At 39.2% G+C, this 24,320-nt stretch overlaps 1 protein-coding gene across 3 annotated transcripts in view; it reads right to left on the bottom strand.

Annotated features, from left to right (window-relative positions):
• The window catches only part of dock4b (dedicator of cytokinesis 4b), a 183,004-nt gene that overhangs the window by 117,647 nt on the left and 41,037 nt on the right, over positions 1 to 24,320 (bottom strand). For 2 of the 3 annotated variants that reach the window (XM_044108066.1, XM_044108068.1), the window contains exon 3: positions 5,464 to 5,721. The exons of the other annotated variant lie outside the window; for it this stretch is intronic. In XM_044108066.1, the coding sequence (XP_043964001.1) occupies positions 5,464 to 5,500 (37 nt within the window). In that variant the 5' untranslated portion in view covers positions 5,501 to 5,721. The remainder of the gene's footprint in view (positions 1 to 5,463; positions 5,722 to 24,320) is intronic. 3 annotated transcript variants of the gene reach the window in all.

Here is a 24,320-nt window from a genome sequence, read left to right as displayed (position 1 = left end):
TATGAAATGCTTACATCCTGCGAAGTTTTTCAGCCATATCATCTCACCCTAACTTATAATAAAATGCTGATTTTTTTTCCCCCTCCATCTTCTTCTATACAACATAAATGTGCTAACATTTTCCTTTAAAAAACACACTCTTGATTATTTAATTATTACAACTCAATTTTCTGTTATTTCGCTATAAATGTCAGTCGTCACCCCAATCGGCCCTCAATTTCTTTTTAAAAATTGAGGGCATCACTGACAGCATTTTTTTCAATTCTTGTTTGATTGCTGGCTTGCAATATTATAATGGAGTTTCATAATGGGGTGAGTTCTCGGTCTGTAATAAGTGCTTTATTAGCAAAGCATTTCATTTTTGCACAGAACAATTTCTACACAATTGTCTGTTAATCCAGCCTTTCCATTTCACATTATGCTAACTTTAACACGTGCATAATGTGGATTATTTTGAAATTGCTATAGTAACTTTTGATGATATATTATCTGCATGAACATCCACATATATGCATGAATTAAAAAAACATTTGATGTGTATGCAAACTCACGCATTTGCTGGTTTTCTGATTTTCTTATTTTGCTGATAAAACAAATAATCTACAGGTTGGATGAACATGACCTATTAAACAAGCCAACAGAGTTGCAAATGAGAAATAATTTATGTCAAATCAAATTGAAATAATGGTCATTAACATTACTTATATGCATTCTGGTTAACTGGTACTCACTCAATCATGCATCTATGAGATGATGCACCATCTTTCTATTGTGAGCAGGCTACACTGCCACTGCAAAGGAAATGCAGCTAAGACCCCCCACAACCCACAGGCTTCCTCAAAAACCATCTGGTTTTTGTATGAGTCACATAAACCAGTGGACCTATGAAAAATCAAACAATGTATTTTAATAAAACAAACAATGGGTGTAGTAGTGCTGATTGAGTGTGCCAGAAAAGAAACATTTTCTTGTTGAAGTATTTGCTTCGTTGAACCAAGTAAATTACTGATGAACAAGCACATCAAGTCACATGTCCATGTAGATTTCTGTGCACTATGAAACAGCTTAAATAAAACTAGATTGCTGAAATTGAAAAGGTAACAGAGTATTGTCCAATCTGTTTTATTCACAAGGGAGCCTAAAATGTGCTTGATGGTTCTCTAGTGACAAGAAGCTAGTTTGTATATCTGTTGGAGAGTCACACAGCAGAGAAAGGCTTCCATCTCTACAAAAGGAGATGAAGCAATTACATGCTGGTAGGTCTCACCTCGCCACACCCCTGTTACCCACCATCCCCCCATGCGTTGCCCTGGGGTTTGCTGCATTAAGAAATCATGGGTATAATGGTGGAATGAGCCTCAGGGCCCCCAACCAAAACAACCTGCTAATCCCCTGCGGCGTGGGGGGATAACGAAGGGGTTGAATTTGAGGGCAAGGCAGTCGACCCGACAATGAGTCCACCCCTGACACGCGCCAGCACCCTAACCCCCCCCACCACCACCACCCCATCAACTAGCGACAAGCTCCCAAGGGAGGAAGACGTAATGTCAGCAGGAAAGCCTGAGGCCTAATCTTCGCCCTCTATCTCAGCCAAGCATGAGCAGTCTATCATGCTGCAACCTTCTCACTTTTTTTTTTTTTTTTGATGCTCCTAGCTTGTTTTGCCACAGCACTCGCAGAAAAAGAAAACGGATGAATAGAAAACTATTCTTCTCACAACCACTGGAGAAGAATTCCGCTTGGGCGAGAACGGATCCAGGACGGGCTCGTTAAAAATGTTTTAATTACTTGTCGGAATTCTGATGAGCAATGACACGGTTGATTGGCTGAATCAAAAGGCCTTAATGAGGAGAAAAAGGCTTCGCCCTGTCGAACGTCTAATCTCTCCAAAACGTAACAGTGCAGCCTCAAGTGGTTTGTGTAGCCCGTGGACGAGTCAAAGGGTATGTGACATCTGTGACGGACTGCTCTCTAAGTTCTTATAGACATTCTAAGATATGTGAGACATTACAAATCAATATCACGACAATGTCTTTTGTTATTCCTATGTAATCTCAACCTATATGGAGTTGAAAGAAAAGATACAAAGCACTGTTAAGTCTAAACTCTCATCCCCTCAATTATAGAATCAGATAGGCCATCTCTCTTTAATCTTATAACCTTCTTGTAATATTTTATTAACCAATAATTACCCCACTAATGACCTAATGGGCATCCGGATGTCTACCTGCTAAGACTCCATCCATATTTCATGAATGGCATTGGCTCCCATCATCCAGGGGGCCACAATTTTTGCTCATAAGTCAAATTGACATCAAACACCACAAATTCCCAATTAGACAGAGAGGCGTTCTGAGCTCATCCTGATTTGCCCCCCGAGATAAAATGCTCCTGTGAGGATCTAAGGAAACTCAACCATCAAAAAAAAGAAAAGAGAATAAAAAATAAGGTTCCCTGTGAAATAGGGATGTGAATGTTTGTTGAAAGAACCTGGAGATCACAGTCACGTTTAAAATGGCTAACATAAGGAGTTACACAGCATCTCCAGAACAACGATATTACTGACTGTTGTAACATAAAAAAGGATGTTGCATGTTGTATAAACTCCTGGGAGATACTGTAATAAACTGGCTGTTCTTTCCAGAGATTTCTGGTGGAGCTCAATGGTCAGAACTGATATGACGGTTTGTCCTCTCAAATAAGCAGTCTGGATTCCAGTAATCTGATTTTTTGTCTTGTAATAGCATGGGTTACTGGAGACACCTCAAGTTATGATCTAAGGTTGTAGTGAAATCTTTGCTATATTGGAAAAGGGCAGCCTAGCCCATAATTCCACAGCATGGATGGACAATCACACCATTAAACATTAACAAAATTGGGATTTCTACAGCACGTTTTATATCAACTTTGGTTCACTTATTCTTGGTAAAACCCAAGTAGGGCTGTTGAACATCAGTGATTTTGTTGTACAATAAGATGAATAACATCTGATCCATTTAACCATTTTCTTTAACTTTTACCCTAGCAGGGTCATGACTGGAGCAAAAAACACAAACGTCCAGTGGCAAATTGATTTCCAGTCCATTAGGGAGCAGCATAGAGACTATTATACATGAACACATTTACACCCAAGCCATATAAACCTAACATGTGTGTTCTTAGACTGTAGAAGTATCCAAAGAGCAGGCATGTGCAGGGTTACAACATGCAAATGTCAAACAAACCAAGGACCTTCTCCTTGAAGGCAACATTACCAATAATTGTACAATAATACACCCAAAGTCTGTTAAAAGAAATGGCAGAATGTATTCCCAAACATTCCCAGGTCAATCTAGTCTATAGAGACAGTACACTAGGTTCAGGTGTTCCCAGTCAGCTCTTGACTTCAAAAAATCCCCCACTTTATCTGAAATACAAAAAATTGCAGGTACAAATAAGAATCACTTCTTCTTCCTCCCCCTTCACAAAAGAAAAGTGCTCAGTTTTTCTCAATCTGACTTTTTCACTCAGCATACTAATGTGTCATTTAGTAACATCATCATTTGTCTATTTCATGTTACACAAAACAATATGTCATTATTATGGCACAAATGTTGATGCTTTTGACTTTTGATCATCAAATAAGCGTGTCCCTTTAAATTTCAACCTTCACCTTTGTGATGCTCCTTAAGCACAGAAAAGCTTTTCTTCAATCCATATTGATTCAGCTGATCTAACAGAATGAGTTAAATCCTCTCCAGACACCAACCAGACAAATTGACCCTCTGATTTCATCCAGTTCACATGCTGTAGCTTAAGTTGCACTGACCAATCTGTGCTATAAAACAGCTTCTACTCATGTTTGATGGTGTTCGTGTGCATGCGTGTGTGCGTGGCCATGTGTGTCTGTGTGCTTGTGGATAATGCTAGCTGAATTTCACAACAGGAAAACACTGCTGTTCCTTCCTCAACAGAGAAACAGCTCAAAAGGAAGTCTGTGGCTGCCAACACGTCTTAAGGAATAAATCACAGCCAATTAAGAGTCTTACTGCTGGTATTGTTCAAAACCGGGGAAAAAATTGAGAAAAATTAATCCAATTAACTGGGCACCCTTAAGAAGTCTTGGGACAATGGTAACTATTTAGCCTCCAAACTAAATGACCTCCTTTAATTCAGCAGAGTGAACTTTGACAGCCGGGTGTGGGTTTAAGTAGCTAAATGGGCTTAAATCCATTTGTCTCTGCAAATATAGGGGTTGTGGGCTCTAGAGGAGTGTGTAGCACAGGATCAAATAAGCCATAACTGTGCAGCGACTTAAGTCGGGTAGGGAAGGGAAACAAACAATCACCAGGGGAAATATTTTGCAAAGCGGTCAGGTGACAATGACAATTGGAGACCAAATGCTGGGTTCAACGTTCTTCACAAACTGCAGGTGATAGTGTTAAAGTGCTGGGTTTTGTGGGACACTTTTCAACGCAAAACCATATGTCCCCCAACCACAATCTTCCTCCAGTAACAAATTGCAGTTTAAATCGGTTTTAATAGGGTGGCAAATACTCCCACTCATTGATTGAGTCCCTTTGAATGAAACTGTTGAGGCATGCATTGACCGAAAGCATCTCCACGGAGCAGATCTCTCCAGGGAATGTCCATATGACAGACTCATATCCCTCCTGATTGATCCCCCCCGCCCCCCCTCCCACCATCCCCAGTTCAAGAAGCAGCACCAGGTTTTGCAGACAAATACGGAAATCCGCGCAAACACATCAACAGGACAAAGTCTACCGGCGGGATTGTTGCAACAACAATTGGCATATCTCGCGTTGTTGTCGCTTGTTTGAGTGCGTGATCCCCAGACTGTCTGGAACAATGCAATGTGGAGGAGACACACACACATGTACACACTGCTACAATGATCTCCACGCGTCCATGTCTATTTCACCCCGAGATCGCGCCGGTTTACCGAGGACCTCCTAAGTACTTTTTTTCTCCATCTATAACGGGGTTTCTCTCGGATAATTTGTACAGATATACTTCGACATTCAGCGACTGCCCGAAACTTAGCTGGGGTTCCCATTCAAACAGACAGAAGAACAGAAACAGTGATTTTTAAAATTTATTTATTTATTTTTAGAAACGCCGTCCGGTTAATGTCACAGCAAAATACAGCGAAAATAAAAATAATAATAATAAAAAAACCCAACAACATAAGCATTAAACTATAGGGTTCTCTAGTAGAAAATCATAGATATGCTTCGCGATGTGGGACTCAATTAAAACTGAAATAGCCCAGGAAAATTATGCTTTATAAATAAAACTAATAATAAAAATAATAATAGCAAACAATGCCCAAGTCATAGATCTAGTTCACAATCCACACATTTATTTACACACAAATGCACTTGTGTGCGCTAGAAGAATATGGCAACCGTTTTTCGTTTAACTGAGAATATCAATAATAAAACGTGCAATAATAAAACTCACCGACGCCGTATTTCTCATGTTCTGTAGGTATCCACATGTTTACGCTCGGGACATTTAAGCGAGCGGACGGAATAGCAGCGAAACGTCGGGTTCTAGGTGTGTGAGAAGCATTCTATTAGTGGGCTCTCCTCCGCTCGGTAGCAGGAGTCATTGTTTAGGTTACAGAAAGGAGAAAGCGTCGCCTCCACCACATACACAGCCGCTGCCGTTGCTGCTGCTGCTGCTCGTAGTGGTACGGAGTCGTGCCACCTTCAGGGTCTGTGGGAAACATGACAACCACGAGTTTAGTCCGCATTTAGGGGCTGGCTCCGGAAATGTTTTGCTTTCCGAAGTACATTGGTCTGTGATGGGCTGGTGGAAGCGGGGGTGGGGGGGACATTGCTGTATGTTTAACCACGTAAGTCAACGTGTTTAGAGTTTAAGCAACAGGCTCACATAGACCACACCACATAGCACATAATACTGAAGCAAAACGTAAATGAATGGTTTTCAATATTTAAACATGGAAAAAAAAATCCTAAAATGTATTTCTTTCGTTTAGCCCGATTTACTTGGATAAACCTAAATAAAATACAAGTAAACTATTCTACCTATTTAAGTCATTTGTTTAATAAACAAGAGCCCCTAAGAATCTATAGTTGCTTTCACACAGCAACTATAGATGCTGTGTGAAAGTACCTAAGATTCGCAAGAAAACACTTGTGAACAAACAGCATTATGAAGACAAAACACCAAAAAGATCAGGGAAAGTCATGAGAAGTCGAATACAAAGTTAAGTTCAATCCACATATCAAAGTATGATGTTGCAACAAGCCTGACACAAATCAGAATTTATTTTCTCAATAAGATTTAACTTGCATGATTAAAGCGACCAAGGACATCTTTCAAAATGTTAAGGGTATAGCAAAACTGCAAGATCAGCATTAATCAGAGAAGCAGAAGTCAACGGAAGAGCTGCAGAGATGCAAAGCTCAAGTGGTAGAATTTGTTGAGAGAACAAGTGCATAACTGTTAGTTGCTCACTAAAAGAAGAAGAGTGACTCAAACTGAGACCCAGCCAACTTGAAAGATGTTATCCTGGTTGGATGAGACCAAAACTTATGTTTCTGGCCCTTAGAGAGCATTTGACCACAAACAGAATGCTGGCAAAACAGTGGAGACTGAGATTGAAAGTTCCCCATTCAAGCATTAATATAAAGTGCTTTGCCAAAAACATTTTTACTCCAAGATGTCTGAATGGGCCCTCCATAATGTAGGCATAGTAAGAAAACAAGGACACTGTATAACAAAGCCGAAATTGGTACCCAATAAAATATTCTCAGACGGTTCAAACTTGAGTTCCTGCTGAGGAAATTGGCTTATTCAAAACAGATTGATAATTTATTAAAACTTCAGTCTGCGTGTGAAGACAGAAAATGACCTTTTGCTGTTTTAGTATCACAATGACTGTGGCAACGGAATAGAAATGCATTTAAAAGACAATTTAGTTAAAGTCCACTGCCTACGTACTAATTTGCATGCTTAACAATTTTACTTAAAGTTAGTTTTTAAAAGTACAACTCTCCTTTTCTTCAAATGATCGTAGACTCAAGTTGAAGCTGTGATTTTAGTAGGGGAATTTCCGAGCAGCACTTTAACGCAACTTCATTGGGAGCTCGGCCAGAGGGGGAAAAAAATAGCAAAGCATTCTGGGAGTTGTAGTATCACATTGACGTCAGCGTTTCATTTTAGCACTTACAACTCCACATATCAGCTGACCATTAGGTTTGTTTTTAGATCGTCTTGGTGAACGTACTCGTTTAAGTTTTTAGCTGCTCTTTTCAAATTATAAAATTATTTTTGCTCTGTAGGGCCATAAATAAAACATACAGCGATTTACATTTTGACAGAAAAATGCATGTTCTTTGCGTAGGGGATCATGGTGCTGATTTAAATCATGACCTTGGAGTAATGTAGAAGCCTCTTGGACAGATTCAGTTGGCCGGGTAAAAAACTGTGCATGAAAAATTCATGGGAATCTCAAATGAGGGAGCAGACAAATGAACTAAAATATCAAAGAAAACATTAAATGAAAATCATCTGACACAAATTCACACAACTCTGTTTTTTTTTTTCTTTTTTCTTCTACTGCTGCTCCCCCTCGCATCACCTGGGTGTAGCTGCTGTTGCCTCCAAGTACAAAGGATCCTGACAAACACCCTCTCTGCATTCCTCATGCGGCGGATAGAGCGTTTAAAATTCTTTGAAGTGTCAAAAGTGACTCGCTTCTTTGAGCCTCATCACCAGCTCGCATGTCCACTTTACCCACCCCACCTTTGTAGTTCGTACGGCGGGTTGTGAGCAGAAAAAGCAAGCAACCTGAGGCTCTTCCTCATTCATGTGTTAAGGTAACTGTCACGGTATGCTTTCTTACAGAGTGGGATTATTATTTTTTATTATTTTAATTTTTTTTTACAGTGTTGAACCACCACATCCCGTAGCTTTGATATTTGTGATTGGTGCAGGCTGGAAGTGTTGGAATGCTCTATTTAACATATAAATAAACCATGAGCAAAGGAATAAAGTAAGCCAAGAAACCCCATGGAATCACCCCGGAGAGGATAGGAGATTAAAGCCAGAGTGCATTTTTTTGTATATGAAGAGGAAACAAGAGGTAGTTCTATATCGCCAAATGAATGATTAAGCTTCCCATTTAATGTGGTGATAAAGAAGGGAAGAAGTGATTACACAGAAAGGATTAGCCTGAGCTGGAACGCCAAGACAAAAGCAGCCCGTCGTGGTAAGAAAGTTGGATTCCGCAGTGAGAATCTTAAGAATTAAAAGTACAAATCAACAAGGATGCCCCCTGATGTGAGAATTCCTAAAAAGAATAAAGGGTCCATCTTGGCGGTCGTTGCGCCAATCATCACCATCATTCCAACTGTGCTTAGATTTCTAAGATGAATTCAAACAGTGAGATCCCATTCCAAGACCCAAGTTTCCACTCTTTAGCTAAGCAGGATTCACCAAGAAAATCTTTTCTGCACCTTCCACTTTCAAAAGTTGTTAAATTTTGGAATAACTTTTCCAAAACTTTGGAATAAAACAACCTTTCAAAGAAAGTTGTTAAAATTGGATATTACAGCACTCTAAAGGCCCAACCTAATGCGGCGCCTTCATGAATTAAGGTTTTGTATTTTCTTAAAACTAAAAGAACAAGCAAACAAACAAAACTTAATTTCTTGCAGTTTTGTTAATTGTTATGATTGAGCTTCAGAAACACATTCGCAGGTGCGCAGCAATGAGGATGAAAGAAAATGAAGAACTTATAGAAGAGGAATAAAAGGAACAGAACATGGCACTGAACTGTAAAAACCATGGAGCTTGAATGCAAAGGTGTGATTAGTGACATGGAAACCAGATGAGCGCAGTCAGGTTAACGCAGAGCAGCTGATGGAGGGAGTTTGCAGAAGAAACGCAAGAAAAATTTAGTATTAAAAAAACCCCAAGGAACTTAACACAATGGAATAAATTGGTATGGGAAGATATTGTAGCAACAATAAGAAATCATACCTGATCAAAATATTAACAAGTGAAAACCAAAAAACAAACAACAACAAAAAAAAAACATCTCTGGATCTCAGCAAGATGTTTCTCACTAAACCTGCTAAAATAAAATGTTGAGTATAAAAGTTATAGTAGTTTTCGTTTACTTTTCTGCTCTCCTGCTGAATTAAATTTTGTTTTGTTTTTTTAATCCTGATTTATTGCACCTCATTAAATCATTGACATAAACAATACCATTTAATCTACTCAATAATTGTTCACACTTGGCTCTGGAAGATGGAGAAACAATATTTGGCAGTTGCACAGCTGTATAGTGCTAGATTTCAGAATAATGACAAACGAATTGATAAAATAAGCAATGCATTCAGTCTGTTTGTGTTGTCTTGTGGGGTTTCTACACAGATAATGAACCAAATCACAGACAAATGGCCAAACTTGAGCTTTTCAGTTTGAGCTGTCTTTTTAGTCTAAAAAAAACACAGTTCAGTTTAACAATCTGGTAGGAGAGTTAAAATCAAAAATAAACCCAATAAAATTGAGTGTTTTAAAGGTTCTGGGAGAACTTGGAAGTGAAGGTGAGTTTGCTTGCAAAGACCCAAAAATAACTCAGAAGGCTAACAATTGACAGATGAAGTAACAACTGCTGGACAGAAAAAACGGGGTGAGAGATCAAAGGTGGCATGTCTGCTCACTGAACAGACCATCAGAGGATTACGGTGTCAGATTTAGGGCACATCAAGCATCCAGCAGTGTTTTCAGGTGCTATTCCTGTCATTTCATCTTCCTCCCCGTCATCTCGTCTTCGCCCTATCACTCTGTCCCTACTCAACATCCCTCCATCTCTCCACGTTCATCCTGAGCTTTGTCAGAAGAAGTCGTGTGTCTCACGTGGAGTCGGATGTTTGTCTGTGGCGTCATCGGCCGATGAAGATAGGTCGTCTTTTCCGCTGCTTGACCACCATCCTCTTTTCATCTCTGCCCATGCAACATCTGTGGCACATAAATCAAGCCGGGTTGGGGTGGAACGGCAAAAGGGAGAGGAATTTCTGTTGCTCTCTCGAATGAGTTGGACGTACTGGTTTTTGAAGCACAAACAAGTTAAAGTAAACAAAGGTGGCCGAAGCGCTCCAGTTTCATTTTGGTGCAGCTTTGGTTTCTTTTTTTGTGTGTGTGTCTCCTCTCATTTTATGGGCTTCAAACCACCACAAGCTACTGGTTTAGAAGGCCATAAAGTGAGAGCGCACACAAGCGAGCCTGACTCTAACCCCGGCGGACGAATCAGACGCGACACTGGCTTATCTCCAGAGACCATTCCATTTCATAGCTTCTTAGCACTTTTCAGCTCTGATTTAATTCACACCAGGAAACGGGGGTCAGATGGGGAGGAGGAAACAAAAAAAGAAAAAAAAAACCATATGCCTCCCTTACCTCACACACAACAGGATATATCCTCACCTCCAGCAGAAGCAGACCTCTAAATATAGCCATGAAAATAGGCTGTGCTTTGGTAGGGAAAAGAAAAAAATACTCTTCCATGCACATTGCACTTTTTAAAAGACATGAGGAATCTTCAAGAGGAATCGGAGTTATTTACTTTGCTTTTTGCAGGATTAGTCCTGCTTATTGCATTTTAGTCAAAGTCTATGTTCAGTCAGTCCATGGATCACAAAAACACATGAATCATGTACTCATGCCATACTAACGGCTGTGGTTCAGTATAAAGATATTTTGCAGACAATATGACTTTCTGTAAAAATAATAAATAAATAAAAAAGGCGAATCAAAATAAAAGTGCCCCTAAACACTCTCAATTTCTACTCCTGTAGCAATTTACGCAACATAGGAGTCATGATAGTTGTTAAACCAAGCCTGAGCTTATTAAGAATCAATTCAACAATCACTCCATTCATATATACAGGGACTATTTTTTGTCACCTTTTAACATCTTTGAACCAACAGCTTGGAGCAACAAAATTTCTATGAATCTTCTCTTTCTTCCAAATAGGTTTATGTCGACCAACCTGCTAGCAGTTGGTATAAATAAATCAGTCATTAAGTAGTACATGGTTACTTTTTTCACACTGATCTTCACAGGTTGGAAGAAAACAACAAAAATGATAAAGCTGCGTCTACATATTCTCTCAAAAAGACTGTAGCATCACAGTTTTTCTCCCCTCTGAAGGATTTTCACTTTGTTCTCCATGCTTGGTGTAAAAATAGTCTCTCATTCTCTCTCCATGCAGTGGCGGTGAAAAGCAGCACCGTAAATGATTTCTCAGAGTTTTGAGGCTCCAAATCACACTCGGTCGCAGGTGAGGATTCGCAACTCGAACACGACGGGATTGTGTTATTTGCAAGTGTTTCCTGTGCTGTGATCAAATGTCTGGGAGACGCTGCCGTGCCTTTCATCTCGTCGCTCTCTTCTCAAGTTTAAGTGCTTCTCTGATACACAGAGCTTTACCACCAAAAACCTCACGGAGCGCAAGTGAGATCTGACATCAAGATGTTTTTCTTCTTTGCCATTGAAAACAAGTTGCTGCGACTGTGCGGTGTCTTGGAGATGAGGCAGCATTTTATCATTTACCGGCCGCCATTTCTAATTGGACATCTCCAGCCTGGTGCTTGGACTAGGTCAATGTTTGAACTTACCAATAATACTTTTACATACACGAGCAAGGGCTTCTATTTTAGAAACTTAAACTGTTATAATGTACCACTTAAACCATTTTTTTCCCAACTTAACTGTTTTAGGCAAGATGGATAGATGTTGAGTTTTTCAAATTAAAAGCTTCTAACCACTTTAATAGCCATAGCCAAAATAAAGGGTCAAATCCTTACCGTGCTAGTAATAACAGCAGTGTTTACCTTTGTGTATGCCACTGACAGTTCTTACTGTTTTTACACATGCTAATGTGTGAAATATTCAATGCATAGCATTTGTATGCCTATATTTGTTGTTTGTGTTTCTGGTAGTCTATCCCAGTGGTCCTCAAGTTAATATGTGCTTTTACCATACTTACCTTTTTGTGTTTGGCATTATAAATACCCTATTGCCAATTTGCAGCATGTAAAACTAATAGCTGTCCCTTCAACAGATTTTCCCCCATCTGAGCTATGAGCTGTGTTCCCCATTGCCATGCCTCTTACATGGGATTACAATTTTGCCATTTTCCTTTCCCTAAAAACTTAATGCGTCATAAGATCCAAATAACAGTCATCGCAAATTTGGGTTTTAAGGTGACAAAATGCAGAAAAGTTCAAGATTACTACCTTTGGAGAGCACTTTATGTACTTGCCCCTGGAAGAGTTCACAGATCTCGAGACTGTACAAACAATAAAACCCATAACCCTAAAAACCCAGAGCACAACTTCTACTCGGGTTACAGTTTTCGGGGTTGCGGTAACAGCAGGCCGCCAACGGCTGTGATTTTATGACTAACAAGCTCTGCTGGGCTCCCACATCTCCCGTGTTGTTGCTCACTGAGGGTGCAATATTACAGTAAGCAGCCACCTGGAGCCCAGCACCCGTCAGTGAAAACACGACTGTGTCTGTGGAACACATACATGCACATACACACGCATACTAGACAGATGGACAGCTCATAAACTGAGCTATCTGTCACAGGTTGAAAGCCCTCCTTGGCAATGCGTCCCGTTCACACAGCCACCAACCAACAAGTACTACAGATCACATGTCACGTCAGATCACGCCCTCATCTTTTTTCCAGATTATTAGAATTTTTTCCTTATTACAAATGTCATTGATCTATGATTGTTGGGTAGGAGTTGTGGAACAGCAAGAAAGGAAATGTTTCACAGGTGTAGGAACAAAGGGCATATGGGGAAAAATGACTACATGTGTGTTTAATTTATGTAAGCATTAATATTTGTTATTTCAGCAAAAAAGGGGACGTTTCCATTCTAAAAGGGGAAATAATGGATCACAAACAGCTAAATATAGTGTTCATTACACACAAAACAATTGTGCCAAACATTAGATATGTATATCAGGTTGTGGTGAGTTTGCATCTCATTGGACTAATCATGTCCATGAGCCTAGGCATCTAATCCTAATCCCTAATTGAGGGTTGGGATTACAAACTAAGAAAGTCCATTCTCTGTCAATTATTCATTTTTACACATCTAAACAACCACTAAATAAATAAATAAATAAATGTGTTTGTATTTTAAGTTAAGTGTTCATGGATTTTTCTGTGGAACACAACCTCTAATTATTCAAAGAAAATTCACTCATCGACTAATTTATGTTTTTTCGTAGTGCATATCTAAAATATTGTAAAGAAGAGCAAACTTGAAAAGATTAAATACATACATGCAAGGCTACTTGACATGCAAATTTGGTGGCTTTTTCTAAGCAGCCAATCAAGGAACGCCATTTACAGCCCTTGCCGATAATTGGCTGAATCCCAAAGAGTGGAAATAACAACAATTGTCGATATTAACGTTTGTAGTAGTGCTACAATGTTTTCCACAGTGCATATTAATCTATATAAGGTATATTTGGTGTTTGAACTGTTAAATTATGCCACTATAAACACTTTTAGAAAGGGTTTTCATTATTTGCAGATTTCAAGCTTTTATGGGCATCTGTGGTCCCAACTGCCCCAAAAACTGGGGTCCACCATCCACAAAAATGAAAAACTAAAAGTGACTGTCTTTATCCTCACACAGAATTTGAGAAGGAAATCCTGCCTGATCCATACATTAGGATGGTGCATTCATGTAAAGTGGCAGTTTCCCTCCAAACAGCATTTTGGATGTCCGCCAAAACGTTCAACTGTGATCTCTGCCGAGCAAAAAGAGTTCCCTTCATAGTTTTTGAAAAACTCCTCATGAAATCCTTTCAACAATGACATCGTTCTTGAGGTTTGTGGGTTTTAACATGTGCAAATGTCCAAAGGTTCAATGGATTTCAACGCTTTTACAATCTAAAAACCGAACGCCGACAGAGGCTTGAGAAGCTTCCGTCTAAGAGCCGTTTGCTCTGTTTCTGGCTCAAGTTAAGCTGCTGGAACAGTCGCTCGGCCTGTGGGAGTCGGAGCGAGGAGCAGTCTGTGCTGTACCGAGCATAACTGCAACACCTACATCCCGCTCTAATCCTTCTAAAGAGGTGGTGCATGTGAGGTGAGCTGATAATTTCTGCTTTTCTGATTCACCTGATCCGCAGAGCGTGAAAAATGCCACGAGAGGAACGATCAACCCGGCAGCCTTTGTTTACATGGTCCAAAAAAAGCACGTGTTTTCAACTGGAGACTCTGTTAAACGCAACGACATTCAGCACTTCTGGCATGAGAAAACGCAGTAACAGAATCAACATCAGGGGTAAAGAAAAAAATTTAAGAAAATTAAAAAGTAATTTTTATAATTACTCTGCTTAAATAAACAATATATTCACATAATTCCTGCTACTAATACAACTGCCTAATACTAAGGGTTGAAAAATGAATTAAAAACTACCAACATAGGAGAGTGGAGTAAGTAACTTATTGGACTACCTTGAAATTCTTAATCACATCAAATTGGCAGCAAGTCAGTTCAAATGTGGACACAGCTGGACTTTCATTCCAATCTCACCACCAGAGGTGTTTTTTGAAGCTTTTGGAAAACCCCGACCTTCACTCGATTTAAAATGGATGCCCCCTGCATTACATACGGCATCAACAACAACAACAAAAAAAAAAAAAAACGCTGGAGACTAACCATTTTAAATGAACCCAACAATTCAGCAAAGAAAAGCAATCAACTTCTAAATGGGTCCTTTCACAAATTACTGTTGGGAAAGTTTGTTTGCAATCTTTTTCAAAATCTAATCACTCAATTCACGCTTTTTAAAAGAAATCATTCAAATTAGGTGTTTGATGATCAGTACTCCTTAAAAAAAAAAAAAAGGTCAACATAAGACTGTGTCTGCGTGTCTTTGACTTTAAAGAGCGATTTCAATCAGACAGGTCTCTGTCATCTTGTTAGATTGTCTTTTACATTTTCGTTAACATAATAGACTTTGCAGTCTTACACTGATGATCTTTGATTTTATTAATCTGACATTTAGTGGAAAAGTAAGCTGAGGTCAATGGAGCGGCTAATTGCATTGATGTGGCAATTAAGTTCTTTCATTTCCGTCATTATCTTAATATCATTATTATGGGGAGCTCCTACACCAGCTGCTTGATGGATCAAGAAAAAAGGAAACATTAGAAACCAGATATAAAAAAGTCCGACAATATAGACTGAGAGCTGCCACTGACACAGTGAGATGAAACTATTATTATAACTATTACACGACCAATATAAGAGAGGAAGCAAAAACATTTTTTAAATAACATCTTAAGAATATTCTGACTGATGTTATCGTGTGGTTGAGCGTATGGCTCTGGCTCGTCAAGCAAACCAGAGGCAGGAAGGCTGATGTGGAAAGATAAGGCAACAGGATTACACATCACAGCAGGATATAAAACAGCAGAGATTTACGGCACTGCAAAGCACAGTCAGGAACACTATCTCACCAGCTCCTGTGCATGTATCATTAGCAACTGCTGGGTCGTCAGAAGTAAAAGATCTTCGCAAATAAAAATGATCCACTTATTTAAAAAAACAAAACAAAACAATAAAAACAAAACAATTTGTTGTTTGTTCAGTGGGAAATAAAATGTTTCCTTTCCTTCAGACGAATGAGATCAAATCCCACCTACAACATCTATGGGCATAGCAAGAGGAGTTTATTAAAGAGCAACGACAGTATGGTAGTCTATGGTGAATCTCCACGGTACTGCCATCACTATTTCAGGCTTTGAGTCGTCGGATGATCGGCACAGAACTGATATTCCACAGGATTCCCAAGCTGCATTTTCTTTCTGTCTGGAAGACAACCAATAACCTGGAGTTCCTTTAGAATCCATAGGAGCAAAAAGTTGAATTCAAATAGCCAAAACTGGAAAGGTACAAGATAAAACAACTGGCATCTTTGCAGGATTTAGAGACGCTCCAATGGAACAGTCAAAAACAAAATCACAGCAGTCTCTTATATGCTGGCGTACATGCTAATAATATACGTACAGCAGTAAATAACCAAACCCGCTGTTGGGTCAGGTATCCCAGCCAGGCAAATTGCATCATTCATATGTCACAAAATTCCCTTTTGAAAGCTAGTGCACAACATGAATAAATAAAGTTTTTTCCCAGGAGAAAGAGAACACAAGCAGCAATTTTCAGACACATTATACCTCCTTTATTCTCCATTTAACACTAATATTTAACATCTGTAAAATCTTAAGTTACAAACATTTCAACCAGGATGACTGGTCACCATAATCCTATAATTGTAAAGATTAATCATTTCAAAAACTGCTCCTCTTTTTCTGTGCAGCAGTGTGTAATTTCTATGCTCCCCAAAAGCAGGGTTTAGTGCAGAGAACACTGATGAAAACCTTAATAAGAGGGCTTTGTGTGTGTGTTTGAGTCGAGTTGCATTCAGGCACAGATGAAAGGCGCTGGAGGGCAGGTCCGGGCCTCCTGCCTCAGTGGGAGATGCAGCGGGCTTTACTCTGATAACGATCCGATGGGGAGGCTGAGGAGGCTCTGAACTGCTGCTCCACTCACAGTGGAGGCCGGGCGGTTCAGAGACGCTGACGCAAATGCAACTGGAGCTCACATGGCGACAGAGTTTCATGCAGCATAATGTAACGAGTAGTGTCTTGCAGATTTTGAACTGATTCCACAAGGTGCTACTTTCCATTCGTAGTATAAATAATTTGCAAATCTTTTTATGTTTTGACATAATTTAAACATAGACCTCAAACTACTTTGAGATTTTGTGGGTGACCAACCACAATTGTACAAGCATAAGGAAAATAACTGAAGATTAACAATTTTAACTCGAATCTGAAAAGCGTGGAGTAAAAGGGTTTACTTCCCTCTACTCCAATTCCTATAAAGAAAATCCAGTGCAACTAGTTACCTTCATAAATTGCCTATTTGTGCAATGCTGCAATTGAAACATTGCCCTCTAATTGGCAGGTTGCCTGTGTAGAGAAAAAAAAAAGCATTCCCAGCATTCCCATAGCATGATGCTTCCACCACTCCTTATGGTTGCAGCGTAACTAAATGTGGAACAGCTCGAAGGTTTGCACGACAAAAGCAATGATCCTGGCCTGACCTGTGCGCGTCTGATGTGTTTGGACGTAACTCTCAGGGGTCTGAGGCGACCATGAAATGGTCGGGTTGCGTTTTCAATCTGGCTGCAACAGCTCGACAGTGACATCAGCAAAGCTCGCTGGGAACGCCTGAACAACCGAGAAGAGGGTGAAGGACCGAGAAGCAGCAGCTGCGCGTCCATGATTTATCACATTCTGTAATTTATGTTGAATCAAAACAAACCAATCAGGCAACACCCCACTCCTCCACACATCCCGTGGCTAAAGAAATAAAGACAGTGTTTCTAAATAAGTAGAGCATTAATTAACTCTGCACTAAGAAGCAGCTTTTCTATGAAAGGCCTTGAATGCGTTATCGTCTATTACTAACCTTTACAGCGTTTGTTAGACTCTCTTTTTATCACACAGACCTCATTCTCTGCCTCCCTCCTTCATATTGAGCCTGACAGACATGCTGGAGTCCCGGTGGATTTTGCTTTTTGTTCAAACTGTCACAAACGACGCTGCAACCTTTAAAAGCCCTTCGGCTTGGTTTCTCACATAGATGTAACAGTCCAACTTCCTGATTTGCAGTCTGAGAGCCAACATGAAAAGTAGCATTTAAAAATCAACATCTACTCAAAAATTAAAAAAAAAAAAAAATATATATATATCTAATGCAGCCGAGTGTTATATATTTGATTTACGATTTGGTTGCACAAAAATCCACTTTTGAGAAAAAGTCACTGGACAGATGGGACCTTTTTACCATTAAAGAAAGCCACTTAAGTCACCAATGCTCTACAGTGCCTGTTATTGCTTCATTCATTTTTAAATCTATATTTATGTCTGAGGACTGGCTGCAGACTGCCGTCTTAAATGCACCGACGACGCTTTGAGGCATCCCAGCATGTGGTTCACCTTCACGGTGAGCAGATGAAGGCAGCTCATTCCGTAGAAGTTTCTGACATCCAGACCCGGATTTCGCGCCCTTTACCCCCAAGGCGTCTTCACGGTGCTTTTGGATCTGCTCGGTTGTTGGCAGCTCCCGTACAAGTGCAAATGCAAACACCGAAATACGATCTGTGAATCTTTGATCTCTGTGGCGGGCGCATGCATCACCGCGGTGGAATTGTGGTAAAAGAGGCACCTTGGAGGTGGAGAAAGCTGGGGGGAAAGGGGTGAAACAAGAAAAAAAAAAAAAAAAAGAATTTTTTTGGAATTCTTCAGAGAAAAGCAGAAAACCTTATTCATATACATGAGGCAGAAGGGGGGTGGGCTAGATTTCTGGTTTTAATTTTTCTGCCAAGAAAAAAAAAAAAAATGTTGAAACCAAAAATAAAATAATTACAAAAACATAAATCCACTGAAATCCTGCTATATTTTTCACTGAATGTCCACAAGTGTCAGAATACATAGATTTGACAGTTGATGTTTTAATCTAAAATGTTCCAGCGTTACGCGGAGGCACCTCTTGTCTCTTTCTGTTGACTAGCAGAAACATGTGGGGGTGGGGATTCATTCACACACTGACAAACACAAATGGGGTAAACCACATGCAAGGGAAAACAGACACCAAGCTGCCCCAGCGTGAAGTAACACTCACTTTCACAGTTGCCATTGAAAGCAGAATCAATACAGTCCGTGGAGGAAAAAAGAGAGAAAAAAAAAATCACAAGGAGACAAGGACACAGGATAGCAAGGCAGAGAGGCAACATGTACAGATTTAGGCCTGCAGATAAAATGAGAAATAGATTGCGCATGCCAGCACAGATGCAGACAAGGAGAGTGGGGAAAAAAAGATAACACATAATTAAGCCTTTTCAATAATACGAGTCAGTGCCAGGACTGTTTAATGGAGTTTATTTAGCTGATAGCTGTGAGGCAGCCAAGAATGTGTCCAGGTGGGAATGAGTACAGCTTCTGCATCCAGCTGTTTGCACCCCATTAAAATCAAAGGCTTCCATTATGTTTTCTGAGCACACCGTGATTAAAGTCCTTTGCAACATGCAAAACAATAATATGGGATGTTGGCTCAGCTTATGGTGCAGTTTTCAGTTTCTTTTCTATCATCAAGCCACAGTTGTTTTCTGTAGGGGAATCTAACGAAGGATGATGATATAGAACAAGGAACTGCAACCTTAAGAATCCAAATAGTTGTTTTTTTTGCCCTTAGTTGAGATAAATAAAACAGATTTAGACCTGCAAACATTACATGACCTTTTGAAAATAAACAACTTATAATTTTTGATAGAAACTACTACAGGAAATATTTGTAATTTAGAACAACCACTATCATTTTTTTTGAATGATGGCTACATTTTCTGATGTGGAATGCTGATATTTGCACAATGTTCACAGCCTGACAGTAAGGAAAATAGAGCTAAATAAAAATTACTGGTATTTTTAGTGTCATTCTGTTGTGAAAATTAAATGTAATCATTTTATGAACCCTCAAGAGAGTTCTGGAACTTTAGACCGAAGCAGACTCACGTAGGCCCCCCGTCAGAGAACTTGAGAGCAGAAAATTCAGACTGCGGCAAGAGTTTTGAAACTCCTTGAGGTTTCAGTACTTGCCACAGTAGCTACTGGGGAAGAAAGTCAAATGCATTCTAGGTACAGAAAGGCAGTTTGGGTTGTTTTTACAGCGTCTCCACCTAGCTTTTTTTTTTATTTTATTTTTATAAAGTCCCATTGGCTGGGGATAATTATTTGGCATCTCCCTTACATTTTAAGAGGGGCATTATTCTGTTGTTGGGCTTGTATTTTGGCTGCTCTCCTTTTGTTAGAACACCCTACAAACATCCTCAGATGGTGAATACCCAAGTCAGTGTTTGTGCTTGTCCCTGTGTGTTGAGTTTTAATGCTTTGTGCAGTGATAATGGTTGGATGATTTGGGGACTCTGGGACGTGTCAGGTTTCTGCTAAGGGCTTTTAAGATTTGCTCTGCAAGAGGAAACTCAGTCCCAAGCACACACTCACATCAATAAGAGGGAAACCTGTATTTTGAGGGTTAGAAAATCTCAATGGAACAGACAGGGGAATAGAAATATGTTAGTAAAGAGTCAGGGAAGATTTTATATATTTATTTTTCTAAACACCTGCTTGTTAAAATGGTTGATTCATCGCCAATTTTCACATTTCTATGTTGCGCCATTTTCCAGGCTGCTCAAGTTATAATTCCTTGAAACTAATCATGACTGGAAGTGACAGGAGACCATTGACCAAGTGCCCAGTACAAATTGAAAAAAAGCGGTGTAAATTTAATAGAACGTGTTGAACTCCTGATTCCTAGTGTTTTCTAATACTCTGCCGCCTTCTCTTTGCTTCTGTCTCTCTGAATTACGGAGAAAGCCATGGGCCTAGCAGCTTCAGCAAGCACACTTTGGTAATAATTTACAGCCAGTCTGTGCACCGGACCGCTACGCACATCTGAATACTGCCTGAAGCCATTAACTGTATTTCTCAGTCTCCATCATTATACGCATCTCTCCCATCTTTGACTCATTTGACCTCCAAATGTATTCCCACCATGACAGTTTCTATTTTTTTTTTTATGTTCTCTGTCTGATTTGCGTGTTCATCACATACCCTTCAATGGCGAATAAGAAGCCGGTGTAACTTTTTCTTTTTTCGGGTTCTCTTTTCAGTGCTCACGGTAGAAGTTCACCCAAGCCTTGAAGCCCCTGGGTCGGAATGAGGGAAGCTGGGATTTACTTATCTTTATTTGTAGCCCCTGGCAGTGATGTGAGGGTTCAGATAGAGCACAGCAATGTTTGTGTTAGTGCAAATCAGAATCTATCCTGTCAAGGGTGCAAGAATGTACCGCCTGAATACTGATTTAACAAAAACAAGTGGAATAAATGTGAAATTCAGTACATTTTGTGAATATCCATTTAGGGCCCGACTTGCTTCATGCCGCTTATTGGAAATTGTATGTGCAGATCTCATCTATCACTGTCTACATATAATTCATGCTTAATAATTCGAACATGACAACTTATATGTTGCAGAACCTGCCAGTGTCATTTAAATACAATGGCTGGTGTGAGACAGTAAAGTGTTTATATTTATAGTGGGAATTGCAGTGGTATTCTTGTACACCAGTTCATTTATGAGTATAATATCAGAACTACGAAAGTTATTGAACCAGCAATTAGGATTTGCATTGTTTATTCAGCTTCAGAGTAGTTCACTGTTTTTTTTTTGTTTTTGTTTTTTTGCGTGAGTAATCAACTTCTCCCTTTGCCAGCTTGCGCCTCCATCTTGTTCTCATCTGTTGCCATTTAGTCGATTTCTGCCAATAGAGAACAGATTACAGTACACCAGCCATAAACAATTCAACCTCTATGATCCACTAAGTTCCAACGCATTTGAAATAGCTTTGTAGCCTTTTCAGAAAATGTCGTAAATCTCAATTTCTTATACGTTTATAAGTTTAATCAGCTATGGTTCCTAAGGCATACAATTGCAGTCAAAACAATGGGAGAGATAAAAAAAGAAAAAAGTTAAGATAAACTTACAGGTACAAGAAACCATAGCTAGGAACAGGGGTGATCACAAAGGAAGAAACCACCTAGAAATAATTATATTAAGGGAATGTTGAACAACTGTGGGAGAGATTTGTGCAGAGAAACTAAAAACTTTTATTTGGATACGAAGAATCCACATCCCAAAGCACAAACACCCATGGATCAATACACCTTTGACTATTTATGTTGTCAGACAAATTTTGTTTAAATAAGTTTTTTTGATTCTGCATGTCAGGCAGTAATCTAGGTAGGGTAAACTTGAACTCAATAACAAATCAATTCAATCACACGTGTGCAACTTACCAACGGAGAAATCCATTTCTGAAGTCGGCACAGGCTGCTTTGGATGGGTTACTCCATTAAAAATGAAATCGAGATTTGCACGTTTAGCTTTGTCAGAAATCAAATTTCAAAGTATTTTCTCACGGTACTGCATATCGCTCGGTTCAACAGAATGAACAACTTGAGGTCCAGTTCACCGCAGGTTTCCTTTCTACAGAGATTTATAACTGACTGAACAGGAAAGCCAATGAGCGGATTCTTCCTGAGAGCCATGATCCTCCACCAGCTCTCAGATATATATTCCATGGACTCAGGAGGAAACGATGATCACCATACCAAGAGGCAGTGTTTAAATAAGAATTTAGCTCCATAGAGTACAAAAAAGAAAAAAATCCGCCAGCGGCAGATTCAGAGTTTCTCATGGATTCTAGTCATCAAGTGAAATGTAGACTGTAAAACCTATGAATGTTGTGTTTTTAGCTCCTTTTTATACTACGCCTGTTGTACATTTCACCACAGAACACTTCATCACTTCTTACCACTCGATCTTTTAGCTTTGTTTTTCAAGATATTCCATGAATAGAATGAGCCATTGTCTTTTCTTCTAAAACTAATCAAAGCACTTATGTAAAAAACAAAACAAAAAATTTACTAGCACTACACTTCCCCCACTTTTGTAGCTATACGGTTGCCAAGCAACACATGAACATCTGCCCCCCTGCATCGTCGCAATCTTTTTGTGACTGAAATTTAAACCCTTCGGCCCTTTTTTTTTTTAAACCACCTACTTTCTCCTGTGTCTGCACCTTCAGGTTTCCTGATTTTACTCAACTCGGCTATTACAGACTTGTACCAAACAATAAAAACAATACCAAACAGAGAAGTCTAAAAGGGGAACTGAGTCTTTTATGGACACCAGATGACAGTGTGGAGTTTCCCCAGCTGACTTCCTGGACGCAGTGTCTTGACAGGAACTTGAGGCTGCATCCCTATTTGGGTTCTCTTTGAAGTCCTGCTCTTTATAGCCACATTTTCATGTCTCTGCCAAGATTTGTCTGAACTGTACTGGGCAGGAGCTACACGTGTTGGTATTTCAGCTGCTGGAAACCAGGTGACTAAAAGGAAAACGGAAAAATACCAACAAGCAAAACATTTTAAACATAGAATTTGTTGGAAGGTTTAATTTTCCACAGAGTATCTTTCCACTGTTAAATGGGCTTACAAAAGACATTCCGAATTACAGACATTTAAAACTAATCAATAATTATTGATATCGACTGATATGAAATAGTTCCACTTTATAGTTTTAGGGTTTAATATAAAGAAAAACTACATTTTTATTTCCAATTTCCAGCCTAATATGAAAAATAGATGTAAATAAAAATGACTAATGTGGAAATTGAATGCAATTGTTCCATGGAAAAAAAGAAGCTAAATTCCGCATTTTTTTTTATATCTAATTTGAAAACTTCAGTTATGATTTTTAGTTTTTAAACACTCCTCTTTGCTGATATCCATAAACTTTACTTTGAAAGTCTCAAATCCTTAATTTGATTGATTAATTGATTAATTTGAACGTTCATTATTACAGCAGGAGCAGCGTGTTTAATTGACATTAGGTAACTGTGTTCCAATTTAGCAGCAGAAAAGCGACGCGACTGGACAGATTTCACTCGCTGCTCAGTGAGCAGAGCCAATCAGAACGTCATCCAGCCCTGATGCACAACTTGGATTTAGTTCCTGAACTGCCTGGAAAGACAGCAAACGGTCAATTGACCTTTTCAAACACAATCAGATTTAACAAAGCTTCTATTAGGCCGCTATTATTGAGCATCTGAAGGAAAACGCGCTGCTGTTTGAGAGAATCTGAGCACATAAACTGGTTTTACTGTCATTTTTATACTAAAATTGAAACTACTTTATGTTTTAAGTCGTTAATCTGTGTTAAATCTTCTAGAGTACAGGTGTTTTTAACTTTCACAACACAAACATTATTTCTATGATTATCAAAGTTTAAAAAAAAATAAAAAAATAAAAAAAAGAAGAAGTCTGTGCCTTGATACACTAATAATTGGACTTTCTTGTGAAGATCAGATGATGATAGAACTGTGGTTGCATAAAAGAGAGCAATAACTTATTCTTAATTGCCTCCTGGTTGAGTACAATCACTTGACATTAATTAACCTTTAAATCAACTGTAAGTCTACAAGTCCACATACTACAGTGTTATAATTGGGTAATTATTTTTTTCCTGCATGAAAGTGGAATCTCCATTAAGATATGTTTCTTATGACCATTTTACCTATAACACTAAATTTCACACCATATTTTAACACCTTTTGCAAAT

Source organism: Gambusia affinis, linkage group LG23 (genome assembly GCF_019740435.1).
Source record: "Gambusia affinis linkage group LG23, SWU_Gaff_1.0, whole genome shotgun sequence".
NCBI classification, from domain to species: domain Eukaryota; kingdom Metazoa; phylum Chordata; class Actinopteri; order Cyprinodontiformes; family Poeciliidae; genus Gambusia; species Gambusia affinis.
This window is presented reverse-complemented; position numbering and strand designations above follow the sequence as displayed.